This window comes from Trachypithecus francoisi, unplaced genomic scaffold, assembly GCF_009764315.1.
Source record: "Trachypithecus francoisi isolate TF-2019V2 unplaced genomic scaffold, Tfra_2.0 Lachesis_group9, whole genome shotgun sequence".
NCBI lineage: Eukaryota > Metazoa > Chordata > Mammalia > Primates > Cercopithecidae > Trachypithecus > Trachypithecus francoisi.
This window is the reverse complement of record NW_022681474.1, coordinates 63,822,816-63,838,940: the sequence shown is the minus strand read 5'-3', so window position 1 is coordinate 63,838,940 and position 16,125 is coordinate 63,822,816. Positions and strand designations below refer to the sequence as shown.

Below are 16,125 nucleotides of genomic sequence, written 5' to 3'. Positions count from 1 at the left end.
GGAGTTTGAGCGTTGAATCTATCCTGGGCAACATTAACAAGATCCTGTCTCAGCAGCACCTCCAGCCTCTATCCACTAGATGTCAGTAGCACGTTCCCCATTGTTGACAACCAAAAAAAGTCTTTGGACTTTACCAAATGTCCCTGGAAGGCAAAATCAGCCCTATTATGAATGATTGTTCTAGGGTAACCACTAAAATAATAAGCTTCTGTGTTAAGACAGAAGGGCCAACAGGTGCTCCCTCCCAAATCCCACTAAAATCACAACAGCAAAATATGCTTAAAATGACGTAAACCCACAACAACAGGGAGAACAGTGAAGCAGATGAACAAAAAAACTCAATTATCTACACAGAAGAAAGTAGAAGAATCTAAACCAGTATGGTGCAGACAAAGGGCGGGGGGCGGGGGGGAAGAAACCCGACAAGCTTACAGAACACAATCTGCAAATGGCTTGGCAACTGACGGTATGAGGTATCTCTGAAACTCGGGAGTGAAAGCAGTGGTACTAAAATAAGAATTAAAAATGCCAGAATCTCCTTCTACATATCTGGCTGCTAGGCGTGCAGCCCATCCCTACTCCAGCAGAATTACAGAGAGTTATTCCCTCTGACAAGGGAAAAATACTAAGATTCTGAGTTGGGGGGACAATAGATACAATAGGGACGTGGGTACCAAGAGAAAGAAGGGAGACTGAGGGACCATGTGCAAAATGAATGCCAACACCAAGACACAGACAGCCCTTACCGTGTATAGGCAGGAGACCTAAAGATGTCTGTGGAGATTCTGATTAGTCCAAAAGGAAAGACCTAATGGTTCTAACACTGGAGACTCCCCAACAAGGGGCTGACCCAGATCCCCATTAAAGTTAAAAATGCCTCACAGTTATGAGAGAAAATAATTTCCATCCTAGAATTCTACACCCAGGAATACTATCAATTAAATATGAGAGCAGAAGACAGATATTTCATACACACATAGTTTCCATTTTACCTCCCATACACAACCCTTCTCAAGAAGTCACCGGAAGATGTGCTCCAGTCACTTTGGAAATATTAATCTTCAAATAATTTGTACAGAGACCAGTAATGTAAATTGAGACCCTGTATGGACACTCCCATCTATTCACTAAAATAGCTAAGAAATATGTTTAAAAGTTCCTATAAATACTTTAAATTCTTTTAGTCTATAATTTAGTCTTTTCCCTAATTCTCCAAAATTGTAAAATTTTACTTTATTATTGATCCACTGGATACTTTATTTTCAAATCTTTCTAATGTTCAATTCAAATAAAATTTTCCTTTTTTCTTTTTTTGAGACAGAGTCTCACTCTGTTGCCCCGACTGGAGTGCAGCGGCTCTATCTCGGCTCACTGCAGTCTCCGCCTCCTGAGTTCAAGCGATTCTCCTGCCTCAGCCTTCCTACTAGCTGGGATTACAGGTGCCTGCCACCATGCCCAGCTAAATTTTTTTGTATTTTTAGTAGAGACAGGGTTTCACCATGTTGTCCAGGCTGGTTTCAAACTCCTGACCTCAAGTGATCTGCCTCCCAAAGTGCTAGGATTACAGGCGTGAGCCACCGTGCCCAGCCAAATTTTCCTTTCTTATTATAGTTAAACATGAACAATTTTTCTATTTTTGCTCTCACTTAAACACTAAAAACACAAGTTACTACCAAACTAAAGCTATAAATAAACCAACTGAAAAATGGGACAAGAAAGGAGTTATTAACTACAAAAGGCTTTTGGGGTCTCCTAAATACAAGATGTGTTCCCTGATTTTTCCAGCTCCTATCTACTTGAAGCTTGTTTTTATTTGTATGAGCTAGCTGCTTTCTGTAGGAGCAGGATGTCCTACGCAGGTGGAGGGGCTCCAATCTACCAAATGGCAAGATTTCACTCTATTCTATCAATCCTACCAAGTTACTCCTGTACGTTTAAATAATCCCAAGGCCTCTTGCCAGACTACTGAGATAAGTGTTTCTAAAAATACAGCTGGCCAATTTACTGCACCATCCTGCAAGCGGTATGGAGGAAGGTGAAACCAGAAGGAGAAAAAGAGTACAGAGACTTGTTAGAGGAAATAATGATTTTAAAGTGAATTGTTAAGACTTAACAGAATGATTCCACTGTAGCAAAGGAATTATATTTCCTTCATATATAAGTAAAACAATGGTCTTGTATCACTGATTGACAAAGAGAAAAAATGGGAAGTAGTCTGGTAGCCATACTAAGCCAACAGAGAAAAATATCACTTTTATTTATTTTGCTGGGTCACATCACATATGTTCTATTTTTTTCTAAAAAATGTCACTGGACAGCCAGGTGCAGTGGCTCACGCCTGTAATCCTAGCACTTTGGGAGGCTGAGACATGGGGACTGCTTGAAGTCAGGCGGCAACACCCCATCTCCACAAAAAAACTTTAAAAAAATTAGCCGGCCGGGCGCGGTGGCTCAAGCCTGTAATCCCAGCACTTTGGGAGGCCGAGACAGGCGGATCACGAGGTCAGGAGTTCGAGACCATCCCGGCTAACACTGTGAAACCCTGTCTCTACTAAAAAATACAAAAAACTAGCCGGGCAAGGTGGCGGGCGCCTGTAGTCCCAGCTACTCGGGAGGCTGAGGCAGGAGAATGGCCTAAACCCGGGAGGCGGAGCTTGCAGTGAGCTGAGATCCGGCCACTGCACTCCAGCCTGGGCGACAGAGCAAGACTCCGTCTCAAAAATAAAAAATAAAAAAAAAATAAAAAATAAAAAATTAGCCAATGGCACGTGCTACTAGGGAGGCTGAGGTGGAGGATCAGTTAAGCCCAAGAGTTTGGGGCTACAGTGAGATACCATTGCACCACTGCTCTCCAGCCTGGGCAACACAGCAAGACTCTCTCTCTTAAAAAACTGAATTAAATTTAATTTAAAATATCATCAGCTTGTGCAGTAACAACTGAAATAATATCTTCTAAGACATAAGAGAGTGCATTGGCACTAGACAACTTAAACCCAGGTCTGGAACTAGTACGCACAGTATCAGGTTAGCAGCTGTCTATTAGTCAGAGATTAGAAAGTAGCTAACATTAATATTAGCAAAGCTTGTAAATAATTTTTAATGATCTTAGAGATTCAAGTGTTTTAACATGCTGAGAGTAAGAAACAAAACTACTTCTTTGGTTTCTGAAAAATGAAAAGAGAAAATCTGGTAACTTGCAGTTGATTCCTTAATTACTCATACCTCTTGATCCCCTGGACTTTGGAAATCTCCTTTGCTAATGCTTGCATCCCGAGTCCAACGAGGTGGTTTCCAAGTTCTTTCCTGTGTTCCTCTGTTATAGTAATAGCAACGCCCTGAGCTGTCTTTATGAGTTTCCCATTCTCCATTAATCTGAATTGCCGGGCTCCCAGGAAGTGGGGGAAGAGCAGACTGGGATATTTTCAGTTCTTGAAGATTAGCATAGACGGGAGAATCTGGCCTTCCTTGATTTGGAGGTGTGGTTGCCTGTAAAATAAACATTTTTAAATTTCATGTTTAAACTGGTATAATATTTAAGTCAAAATTAAATGAAACAGGAGATTTATAAACATTATACTAATTCATTTTAAAACATATATACAGGTGACTATATTCTAAGGAAATAATTTAAGTCTTAATATTCATAGTTTCCTTGAAAAATAAAGCTTCAAACCGAATCCAAAGTATGCATAATACTTTGGATTTTTCCTTTACCTGAAACAAAGTGATGAAGAGCCAAGAGCTGTGGGTTCTAATTCAAGATCTGGCACTAATAAGTTGTATGATACTGGGTAAGATCACTTTACTTCTCTGAAACTGACAGTTTTTAGCTCAAGAAATGAGGGAATTGGACTAAACCACCAAGGTCTTCTTTGGCTCTCAAATTCTATGATTGTAAGCAATATTTTAAATAAAAAGTTTTACATATGAGTAGCACAGCTTTTACTATGAAAATTATCAAAAGAAAGATTTCATATTCTAAGCTCTAACATTAAATCAGAAACATAAGTGAAACATAAAAGAGGAATAATACTTAAGCTAAGAATTTACTACATTCTATTCCTTCTCAGGTATAATTTCTCAGAGGCTATAAACAAATCATGTAAATCATTTAATCTCTTCCTAGCTTCCTTATTTGTGAATTTCCTAACAGTAGAAAACTAAGAATTCATAGTAACTCTGATTTACATGTTTAATGTTAAGCTATAGCTTTATTTTTTATTTTTAAATATCTCACTAGATGTCAGTCAAGAGCAGGATACTTCATACCCTTTGTATAAAGACACTGTAAATTGTATTAGGTTACACAGAACTTCAGTTGCTGAAGAAAAAAAGCACATGTCTGAGAACACCTGCTTATATTACGTATTTCTATTTCTGTATATATTTTCCTTCTATAACAGAATTTCTTAACCCTAGTACCACTGACATTTTGAGACACAAAATTATTTGTTATGAGGGCTATCCTCTGCACCGTGGGATGTTTATCAGCTTCCCTAACCTCTACCCACAAGATGACAGTGGCCCATGCGCACACACCACACACACACACACACACACACACACACACACACATACGCCTCCGATGTGACAACTGAAAAGCCTCCAGACACTGATGAATGTCCCTTGGGGGCAACACTGGCTCTAGCTGAGGAACCAGTGCTTTTCCCTATAAATCCTAGAATTATATTCAGATGTTCAATTACTTCTGTAATGTAACTAGAGTTTCATGAATGCTTTAAAATACTGAATTTGAAAAGAATGTGAATGGAAACACTGAATCAGTTTTACTGAAATTAAAGTACTTTAACTTCTAAAAGTATTTGTCTATAATGTTTGTGAGTTTAAATCACTGAATAAGCTGTAACTGTGAAAACACAGTAGAAATAACCCAAACACAAATACATGTTTGTAAAATGGTCACTTTCGGTCTTACACATGATAGTTATACATGTACTGTATTCAATGATGCAAATTCGACTATTTTCCTTAAAATGTTAGCTTCAAATTTATCACTAAACCACATCTATGAAGAAAATCTATCCATGGAGACAGGTATCATTTCTCCTTCAGATTAATTCCATATCCTAGTGAATGTGTTTTCTCTGATGAAAACAAATTATGTTAATATAAAAATTCTATATGGTAAATCATGTCTCAGAACCTAGACTATCTAGAGAATATTTATTCAACCAATATTAAAGAAGTTCTTACTTTGCTCCTGATACTGGCTAGAACTTGGGGAAATAAAGATGCCAAGAAACAGCAATTTTCTAAATGATGTTTCTGAACAAACTCTACTAAATCTTCAAGAAAAATTAATTCCTGTTGTTTAAACACTTCAAATTTTTAAAGTTTTTCCAGCTAGAAAAAACTGAAATGGCCTTTGGCACAATCTATAATGCTGGTATAATTCTGAAACAAGAGCAGAGAAGAATTAAATAAAACTGTAACAAATCTCACTTATAAACATGGAAGAAAATATCCTAAATAAACCATTAGAAATCTAGCACTACATTAAATGAAACAAGCACAGATGTTAAGAAAGTCTGTCTTTAGGAAATCTCATATTGTAATTCTTTAGATTCATAGATAAACACGATCATCTCTACAGACACCAAGAAAGCATTTGATAAAATTCAACACAGATTCAGGATATAACTCTTGGCAAGATAGGAACAGGTGACCCTTCCTTAATTTGACTTTTAAAAATTATTATTTAAAGTAAACATCACAATCAACAAGACAGGTAAGTTCTTTCATTAAAGTCAAGATTAAAATTGAAGTATATTATGGTCTATAAGGTTAACATAATTTTGAAACAAGAGCAGGGAAGAATAGAAGAACACTGTAAACATATCTCACTTATAACTAAGTGCCAAGTATAACTGTTCAACACTGTACTGGATTTGTACTAAGATACAAAAAATGAATTAAACTCATAAAATACACAGAAGAAAAAAGAAACTGTCATTTGTTGTTGAAATAACCAATAGTTAAAAACTAAAATTCACAAAAAATACTAAAAGAGTTTCACGAATTGGCCAGATTTTTGATCATCTAGTCAGTTTCCCATACATCAGCAATGACAAATAGAAAATACAACAGAAAAAAAATCTCTTTCATAATAGAAAAAAAAGTAACACTTATAAGTAAGCCTTAAAAGAAATGTACAAAATCAAGTAAGAATATTTGTAAAAATTTCCTCAGGTACCTAAAATTAAACTTCAATAGATAAACCCTTGTTCCTAAATGGAAAATAAAACGAACTTCATAAACATGCTAATTGTTCAAAAATTAACCTATAGATTTCATAAATACAATGCAATATTTGGCATACAATATTCAGTACACTGCCCAGTACACAGGAGCACTTAATTTGCTGAATGAATGAACAAACTATTAACAAACATGAACAAAAGTATGCAAACACATATCTCCCCAAAAAAAGCAAAATTAAGGACTTGGAACCAGCTAGATGTGATAAAGAAAGGAAACTAAGAAAACATCCACGCTTCTAGTTTTGAAAAAATGATGGACAGCTGTGTCCTTTTTAAGCTAGAAACTACTGACAAATGAATTGAGCGTCATGTACTCAAGCTAGGTGAGTAGGCTACAAATTATGAATTTAAAATTTCCTTGCCTTCTAGAACCTCATAACATGGTAAAGGAAAGTAAAACATGATAATAATAGACACAATGCTAGAGCTACACATGGGACACTGTGGGAGCAAAAAGGAAGAGACCTGGAAACAAGTGACTATGCCTTAGAAATAAACAAACAGGAGTTGGCCAGGTAAAAGTTGGGGAAACAGCAGGGAGCAAGAACAAAAGCTAGGAAAAACAGCATGGTACTTTCAGGGAATGATGCTGATGTACAGAGTATGTAAAAGGAGCAGCAAGTGAAAGTCCTAAGGAAAAGCAAGTGACAGCACAGAGAGTTTGAAGGTCATGTTGCAAAGCAAACATCCAGAAGCATTTAGGGAACTACTGAAGATTAAGCCAGGAAGTGCATTCTGATTTAAATTTTAAAAATATTGAAGATTTTAGAAGAACGCAACTAGGAGGTTGGTACAGTAGTACAGAGAGAAGATGAAGAGAGCTGCAATAGGACAAGACAGTAGGAATGCAGAAGTAGGGACAGATTCAAGAAACAATCAGAAGGTTAAATTAACATACAGGTTGTATGTTTGCTTATGTGAAGTACAGTTTGTTTTATCATGTGTGTAGTTTTACAGATTAATGTCAAGATGAAGAAAAGAATGGAAAGAGAAGGGCAAAGAGGAGTTACATTTAGATTGCATTAGGTTGGTAAGTCTTTTGAAAACCCAAGTGGAAATGCTAATAGAGTGTTGGTTATGTAAACTGGGAACTCAGTTCCCAATTTACAAAAATCAGGGCTAAAAATAGAAAAGTCATCAATATACAGGTGGGGTCAATAACACAGGAAAGCATACAGAGCAAGTGCAGGGTGAAAAGAGAACCCTGGAAAATACTAAGCAGTTGCTTTATCAATTAAAATGAGAACATAAGTTTAAAGTCAGCACAGGATCTCACACAGTGATTTCTATTGTTATTACAATAATCATTATTGCAATTAACATAACTAAAGAACCAGACTAAGAAGACAGATAGGAAGTTAGAAGTAGAAGGTCTACCAGGGAAGAGTAGCATTTGAAAGTCAAGAAGGAAAATTTCAAAAGAAGGGAAACTCGACATTATCAAATTCAAAGACTTAATACAGAGACTCTGAAACAATCACTCAATTCAGAAGTTTTTAAAGACTTCAGCTACCAGCCATTAGGATCTGAAACTATCTTCCTGCCATAAACTAGAAAAGCAAATAAAATTCAGAAAACAAGTATTGTGAGGCATTGTACAACAAGCAGCCAGACTGTAATCCTTGAGAGAAACAAACAAGGTGAATCCTACCATTCCCAGGCTTTGTGCCTGGAAGTGGTTTGCAGGAATCGGCCCAGCAAAGGGAAACCCAGAGTCTAGCAATCTTGGTGAGTGAACAGGACAAACACTGGGAATAATACAAGAAATGGAAATAATTATAAACATCATACATTGAGAAGAGAAAAAGTTGAAGGAAATGCTCCCTATTTTATTTTATTTTATTTTTTGAGACAGAGTTTCGCTCTTGTTGCCCAGGCTGGAGTGCAATGGCACGATCTCGGATCACCACAACCTCCGCCTCCCTAGTTCAAATGATTCTCCTGCCTCAGCCTCCTGAGTAGCTGAGATTATAGGCATAAGTCACCACACCTGGCTAATTTTATGTTTTTTTGGTAGAGATGGGATTTCTCCACGTTGGTCAGGCTGGTCTCAAACTTTCGACCTCAGGTGATCCACCCGTCTCGGCCTCCCAAAGTGCTGGGATTATAGGCATGAGCCACCATGCCCAGCCCCTAATTTTTAAAAATCAGGGAATCTAAAGTTGGATGGCATTCTTCAAAACTGATAAACCAAGAAACAGGTGGAATTTTGTTTGAAATCTAGTGACTTAACAGTAATTCTAAGTAGAAGCACAGATAGTTAGGTTATTGACAATGAAAGGTAAAATGTTAGTTTCTAGTAGAAATAGGAACCTTGTTTTCTTTTTCTTTTTTTTTTTCTTTTTGAGATGGAGTCTCGCCCTGTCACCCAGGTTGGAGTGCAATAGTGCGATCTCAGCTCACTGCAACCTCCACCTCCTGGAGAACCTTGTTTTCTTAATGAATTAGTTCCATACTTAAAATCAGCTTAAATCTTCAATTTTCAAAGTGTATGAAAAAAGAATAGATGAGGACTCCGTATTTGTGAAATGCTCTGATCTCTGGCAAAAAGAAAGTGCACGTGTATTATTAACTGCCTAAACCATTGAAAAATTCAAGGGAATTAACACTGATTGATTATCAATTTTCCTCAAGCTTGAAAATATAGGTTCCGGTATAAAAAATACTTAGCGTAAAATACCAAACTAATTTTTACATATGCACAATATATATATTTAACTACAATGAGGGATGGTTAAGTAATAATGCACTGTCTTTTCTAGTAAACCAAAAACATGTTTTTTAACAAATACACTCAATGCTGGTGAAGGTGGGATGTAACAACTCTAGTTTACTGTTGGCAACTTTAACCAGCAGAACCTTTTTGGAAATGTTTGGCAGTACGTTCGTTTCAAGGGCTTTTAAAAATATTTTTAGAACCTTGAGCAAAGGGAAGAAAATTCCTAAAGACAGAAAAAAAATGCTTGCTTTCCTAAGGAAGATGTTCATTCCAGTGTTATTTATATGAAATAAATCAGAAACAACCTAAACATCTAACAACAGAAAAATGGTTAAGTAAATCATGACTCAACAGATGAGGCAATACTATACTAGCAGTGAAAGTGCTATGAATGATTTCTGATTTAAAAAAAAAAAATCTGGCAAGGCATAGTGGCTCACACGGTAATCCCAGCACTTTGGGAGGCCAAAGAGGGCAGATCATCTGAGGTCAGGAGTTCAGGACCAGCCTGGCCAACATGGCGAAACTCCATCTCTACTAAAAATACAAAAATTAGCTGGGCATGGTGGTGCGTAAGTAATCCCAGCTACTTGGGAGGCTGAGACAGGAGAATCGCTTGAACCCTGGAGGCAGAGGTTACAGTAAGCCAAGATGGCGCCACTGCACTTCAGCCTGGGTGACAGAGCAAGACTCCATCTTAAAAAAAAAAAAAAAAAATCTGCATGATCTGCCATCAGCAGGTCCAGGGAAAAAAAAAGTATAAAGGCAACTAAGAAAAGCAGAAGATAAAATAATACAATGAAATTCCAATTAAATTTTAAAGCATAAAGAAAAACAAACTAAAACATCAGTTTTCTCTGGATATTAGTATTACATATGTTTTTTTCTATATGCTTTATTTCCCGATTTTATTATAATGAGAATGATCACCTTTAGAGTTTGGGGACAATGATGTGGGGCAGGATAGGCACTTGCCTAGTCCACCAGACTTACAAAAGTGACAATAGTATTGACCCTATAGAAACTAGTGTTTCTTCACAGGTAGTCAATGGGTCATCAGAATCATCTGAGGCTGCTTATTAAAATTCCTGGGCCATATTCCAGACTTACTGGGGGTGGAAAGTGGTGATAGTGGTCGGGGGTTAGTTAAGAATTTATATTTTGGGGCCAGGTGTGATGACTTACACCTCTAATTCCAGCACCTTGGGAGGCTGAGGCGGGAAGATCACTTGAGCCCAGTAGTTCAACAACAGCCTGGGAAATACAGAGACCCTGTCTCTACAATAAATAATAAATAACTAGCCAGGCAGGGTAGCACATGCCTGTGGTCCCTGCTACTTGGAAGGCTGAGGTGAGAGGATGGCTTGAGCCCAGGAGGTCAAGGCTGCAGTGAGCCACTGCACTCCAGCCTGGGTGACAGAGTAAGACCCTGTCTCAAAAAATACGTATTTTTAAGTACTCTATGTGATATTTATGTACATTATTATTCAAAAGACAATAAAAAAACTCAATCTTCCTGAGTGGGCTTAGGGCAAACTAGCCTCTTCAGCCCAATATATTTGTATTATAAAAACATAAATACTTAAAGACAATTCTTAAGTCCATACCACCATTTGCTGTTAGCCTGCAGATAAAGAAAAGTTAAAATGAATAAGCAGTAAAAGTACTTCCAATATGTGAGTCAAATAAAAATTAGCTTTCTAACATTTATAAGAACCTTGTTCATGAATTGTCATCAACAAAAATAAATGGAATTTTCATACTTTAAAAAAAAAAAAAAAAAAGACCAGGCACTGTGGCTCATGCCTGTAATGCCAGCACTTCGGGAGGCCGAGGCAGGCGGATCACCTGAGGTCAGGAATTCAAGACCAGCCTGGCCAACATGGTGAAACCTTGTCTCTACTAAAAATACAAATATTAGCCAGGCGTGGTGGTGGGCGCCTGTAATACCAGTGACTTGGGAGGCTGAGGCCAGAGAATTGCGTGAAGCTGGGAGGTGGAGGTTGCAGTGAGCCAAGACTACACTACTGCACTCCAGCCTGGGTGACAGAGTGAGACTCCGTCTCAAAAAAAAAAAAAAAAACCCACCCCCTTTCCCCCCCAAAAAAACAAAGTTAATTTTATGGGTTATATCTGTCATTAATTAACACTGAATTGGGACCAGTACCTCTGCACATGACCTAATTTCATATTTAAAAAAAGACTTGGCCTGTTCTACTTTATCTATAGACAGACTAAAATAATCTTCCCATTATCCACTGAAAAGAAAAATTAGGGAACTATATATACAAGAAGGTAACCTTAAACTTAGATTCCACTTGCATCATTACTTTTTCTAATACCAAAAAATACTGAGATTTGTCCTTTTTACTTCTGATATTAGTTCAGAATTGCTTCTATAATAAACTTCTGAGAATGGCAGAATTCATACTAAGGAGCTACACCTCTTGCTTCTTAATCAGCACATGCTACTCAGTATTAATACTTACGTATCTACCTTACTACAAGTACAGAATTATATTTATATTACTGAATATTATAATTCCCTATAGTCTATAATCATACCTTTGACTTAGACTTATGGAAAAAAACATTTACATAAATGTTTGGTACCCTGATCATATCAGGCTTTAAAGCAGAACTTATTTTTTAAATCTCATTTTAAATCATACAGAGAAAAGGATATTTATGTATTTTTGTACTTTAGCTGCTTAAACAGTCTCCTTTACCATAATTTCCTTTTTTTTTTTTTTTTTGCGATGGGGTCTCCCTCTCGTTGCCCAGGCTAGAGTGCAATGGTGCGATCTCAGCTCACTGCTACCTTCGCCTCCTGGGTTCAAGCGATTCTCCTGCCTCAGCCTCCTGAGTAGCTGGGACTACAGGCATGTGCCACCACACTCAGCTAATTTCGTATTTTTAGTAGAGACGGAGTTTCTCCATGTTGGCCAGGCTGGTCTCAAACTCCTGACCTCAGATGATCCACCCACCTCAGCCTCCCAAAGTGCTGGGATTACAGGCTGAGCCACTGCACATAGCCATAATTTGTATATAATAATAAATTATGTAGTTATATAAATTATAACATTGGGCCAGTTAACATAATAGAGTACAAAAAGTTAAAAATATGTCAATGGGACAATGCTCAGCTAAAACAGGACTAAAATTCGTTTTAGTTCACAAACAAATTTTGTTTAGTTTCACAACTAAAAATTACATGATGGTATTACCTGAAAAATATAACTTTCTAAAACAAAGTCATTTAAAGCCAAATTTTAGGGGAAAAAACATATACCACCCTCTGTTTAATAATTTTGAAAATAAAAATTTACAAGTTCTAATGCTCCTGTCTAAAGTGTGACTGCATTGAGATTTCAAGCTCTATAGAGTACACTGATATTTTCATGGTTTACTTACTTAACTAATATTTAAGTACTAATTATGAGCGGAGCAGTAGATGAAAATAGGACAGTCCCTGTCCTTAAGGAGCCAACAGCCTAGTAAAGAGGATGAAACTACTCCAATGGCACAACTAACTGCTGCAGAGAGGAGTGTACAGGATGCTCTAGAAGCACAGAAAAACCCAGCACTAAACAGGGATAGGAGGTGAGACACAGCATGCAGAAAAAGGTTCGGTTCACAACAGATGTTTAACATGATCTTTAAAGGAAAATAGGAGCAAGTCAAGAGAGTGGTGAAGGGCATTTCAAGCACAAGCAACATTTTATTGTTCCTCGGATATAACACACAGATATGGAAAACAGCCTTTGAATAAGGAAACACAACTGGTAACTAAGTGAATTCGGTATCATGTTATCTTTACTAGACATCAGTTTTCATGGTAAACATATGATTTTCCTTACTGATTTTTTTCAGGTGATTTTTCTAGTTATTGCACCTCAAGAGTGCTCTATTACTACAGGGTTGGATACCTTACCTTGTATTCATACACTAAGACTTAGCTGTCACCTTACAGCTTGCTTCTGTCCTCCCCCTCTCCTTTTATCACCTTAGCCAACAGTCTGAACGTTTTCTTCACACTGTCACAGATCTGTCACCACTTCTCCCGCCTCCCCGATGAAGACAATAATAAAGCAGGTACCAGGTAGAAAAGCTGTGTGTCTGACAAATGCTTGTTTCTAAAAAGCCATATACAAACATACTGATGAAGTCATCTCTCAGCTACCAACTCTCAGTAACAGCTGGAAGCAGTTTATTGCAGCAATCATGTCATGCTATAAACTACAACCACTGGTAAAGACTATCTATCTGTACCTAGAGGGTTGACAGAGAAGAGATGACAGACACCACGTGAAAAGGAATGAAGGAACTAATAGGAACCAGGACATAGAGAGTCATGGGAGTGCACAATTAGGAAGTTTATTACAGGCAAAAAGATTTGCCAAAAAGGGAACAAATGACCAATTTCCCCTTCAAGATCGAGCCCACATCTCTCCAGTCTCCTTTTCTCTCACACCCTCACGCTCATCCTTTCCTCAGCCTTTCTTCTCTACAGCTCATCAGTACTTACGACACCAAACTCTAATCCCAGATTTATTTGTCTTTCTTTCCTTCTAGAATTTTAGTCTCTTTAAGGCAGAAACATTTGTCTTGTTTGTCTCTTCATCTTCAAGGTCTAGTATAGCACTTGCACAAATTGGCACTCAATAAGTTCCTGAGTGAAAACTATTTTTATATAACTAAATAAGCTATCATGAAATCCACACACTAAAATTAACTCCCTACTTATGTTTTTAGAGTCTCCTGGGAAATCTATTACCTAAATTCTATTGCTTCAATAAAACCAAAATCTCTCCCTCAAACATCCTCCTCTCCCTGAGCTACCAACACGTATTCTGAAAGACCTACCAGCATGGGTATTCCATCTACCTCAAACTCATTACATCCTCTGCCTCAACCTTCTTCCATAACATACTACCCTACAGGAGTCACTAATTCAAATAATACTATCATAAACTCCTCAACCAGCTGTCTCTCAAAGTCATCTGTATCTCCTCTCTTTACCCCAACAAAGTATTACTAATTCTCTATTCTAATATATCTTGAATTTCTTCCTCTCCTATCTCAAGATAAACTGCCTTAGTCCATCTTTCGCTGAACTAAAATCGACATAGGGTCTACTGCCCCCATTTCTTTGCCTCATCCAGTTGATCCTCCATGGTACCACTAGTTATTCTCTAAAAGCACATATCTGATATTGTTACTCATCTGCTTAAAAACTCAATGAAAATTGCATTAACTGTATAATAAGTCCAAAGACCTTGAAAGAGAACTGTGGCTCTTAAGTACTCCAGTCCCAATCTTTTCTGCCTCATTTATCGCCATTCTCCCTATATTCTTTGTTCCAAAATTCCCATACTACTCATAATTCTATTATTAATGCATACCATTTTCCTCCCAGACCTTCAAATCTTTACTTTGTCCCTCTGAGATAACCCGTTCCCAATCACCAAACCACACTCAAAACCATAAAGAACTGACTCAAACTCTTTGAAATGTTCCCCTGTTTCCCAAAGGCAGAATTCACCTCAAGAGTGCTCCTGAGGCTCTTCCTGTGCCTCTAGAGCATCACTGTCTAATAGAAATATAACATGAGCCAGGTATGTAATTTTTTCTACTAGCTACATTAAAAGGGTTTAAAAAAAGAGATAAAATGAATATTTAACACAATGTATCCAAAATATTATCATTTCACCATATAATCAGCACACAAATTACTGAGATATTTTATATTTTTGGACTGTTCAAAATCCAGTGTGTATTTTACAGTACATCTCAATTCAGGTCTAAATTTTTCATCAGAAACACTTTATCTATATTTCAATTTCTTAAAATGCACAGCTGAAAAAGTAGATTTATCTATCCAAATTATTCCAAACATTCTCCAAAGTTTCCCAATAAATGAATCCAGCATCAGTTTTCATCTTTAACTTACAATAAATAATTAAAATTAAAACTTGAGTTATTCAGTCTCACTAGCCACATTCAAGTGCTCAATAACCACCCATGGCCAGTGGTTACTATCGGCCAGCACCAATCTGCAGCATTAATTTGTCATTTTTCTGTATCTCCCACTAAGCTGTAAGCCCCTTAGGAGTTAAGAACAAGATCATGTCTTATCATTACACATTCTCAAAATCTAGAAACAAATGAACAAACGAAAGACCCCTTTCTCAAGCCCTAACACAGACTCTGATGATTCTCCTGTTCTCAGGAACTGCTTTTCCAATCCAAAGAATATTTCAAGAAACAGAAAGGTAAATATGATAGCTGCTAGAAACTACTTATTGATGAAACCTCATTATTAATTTGTGTTAAAAGTATTCATCCAGATATGTTTGTCCTTGTTGGTCGGTAAAGCAAAGAAAATTCAACGGGACATTATGCTGAGATAGTAAGACTTAGTTACTATTTTATGCTGATGAGGTAACATGCAATGACCTGGTACACAGCTATTCATTATTGTAAATCTCCCTCCCTGGGGACCTGAATGGTAACTCTATCATCAGCATTCAGAGAATGACTAAAGAATACTCTGTCACTGAAATTTCCAGAGATTAAAAAGTTAATGGTACAACTGCAAATGAAAAAACTACATCTGTGATCACTTGTTGAAAGCATACACTATATGAATAAATCTAAACTTAGAAGGTGAGGCTTCTGGTGGCAGCAAAACAAATTATGAATTTCAAAAAGATAAAAAATTGATCCATAGTTTTAAGGTATACATTTAAACGGCCAACATACTATCTTTTCTGTCTCTCATCTTCTGATAACTGAATATTCTTTTTTTGTTTAATTTCAGAAGACAAAAAATTTTGAAAAACACTACCTAAGGAAAAGGTAGTGGAAAAGGTTGTGTCCACTTCAAATGAACACAACTACATAAATGGGTTTCTAACTTACTATCTGTACAAATTCATTAACAAGTATGCATGAGAAAGTCGTAACACAGCTGCTTGGGTAATCTATTTTATTAAGTCCAAACTGAGTGTGTAATTACAAGTTTTAAAGCATTATTTCCTTAAAGCTGTCTTGAAAACTTTATCAGGAAGAAAATTAAAAGTAGATGCTTTTCCATCATTTTAATGGTCATTTTATACCAAG

General features: G+C 37.0%; 1 protein-coding gene across 7 annotated transcripts in view; it reads right to left on the bottom strand.

The window, feature by feature from the left end:
* Window positions 1-16,125, bottom strand: part of ARHGAP12 (Rho GTPase activating protein 12) — a 125,152-nt gene that overhangs the window by 52,784 nt on the left and 56,243 nt on the right. For all 7 annotated transcript variants that reach the window (XM_033209943.1, XM_033209945.1, XM_033209946.1 and 4 more), the window contains one exon: window positions 3,223-3,486. In XM_033209943.1, the coding sequence (XP_033065834.1) occupies window positions 3,223-3,486 (264 nt within the window). The remainder of the gene's footprint in view (window positions 1-3,222; window positions 3,487-16,125) is intronic.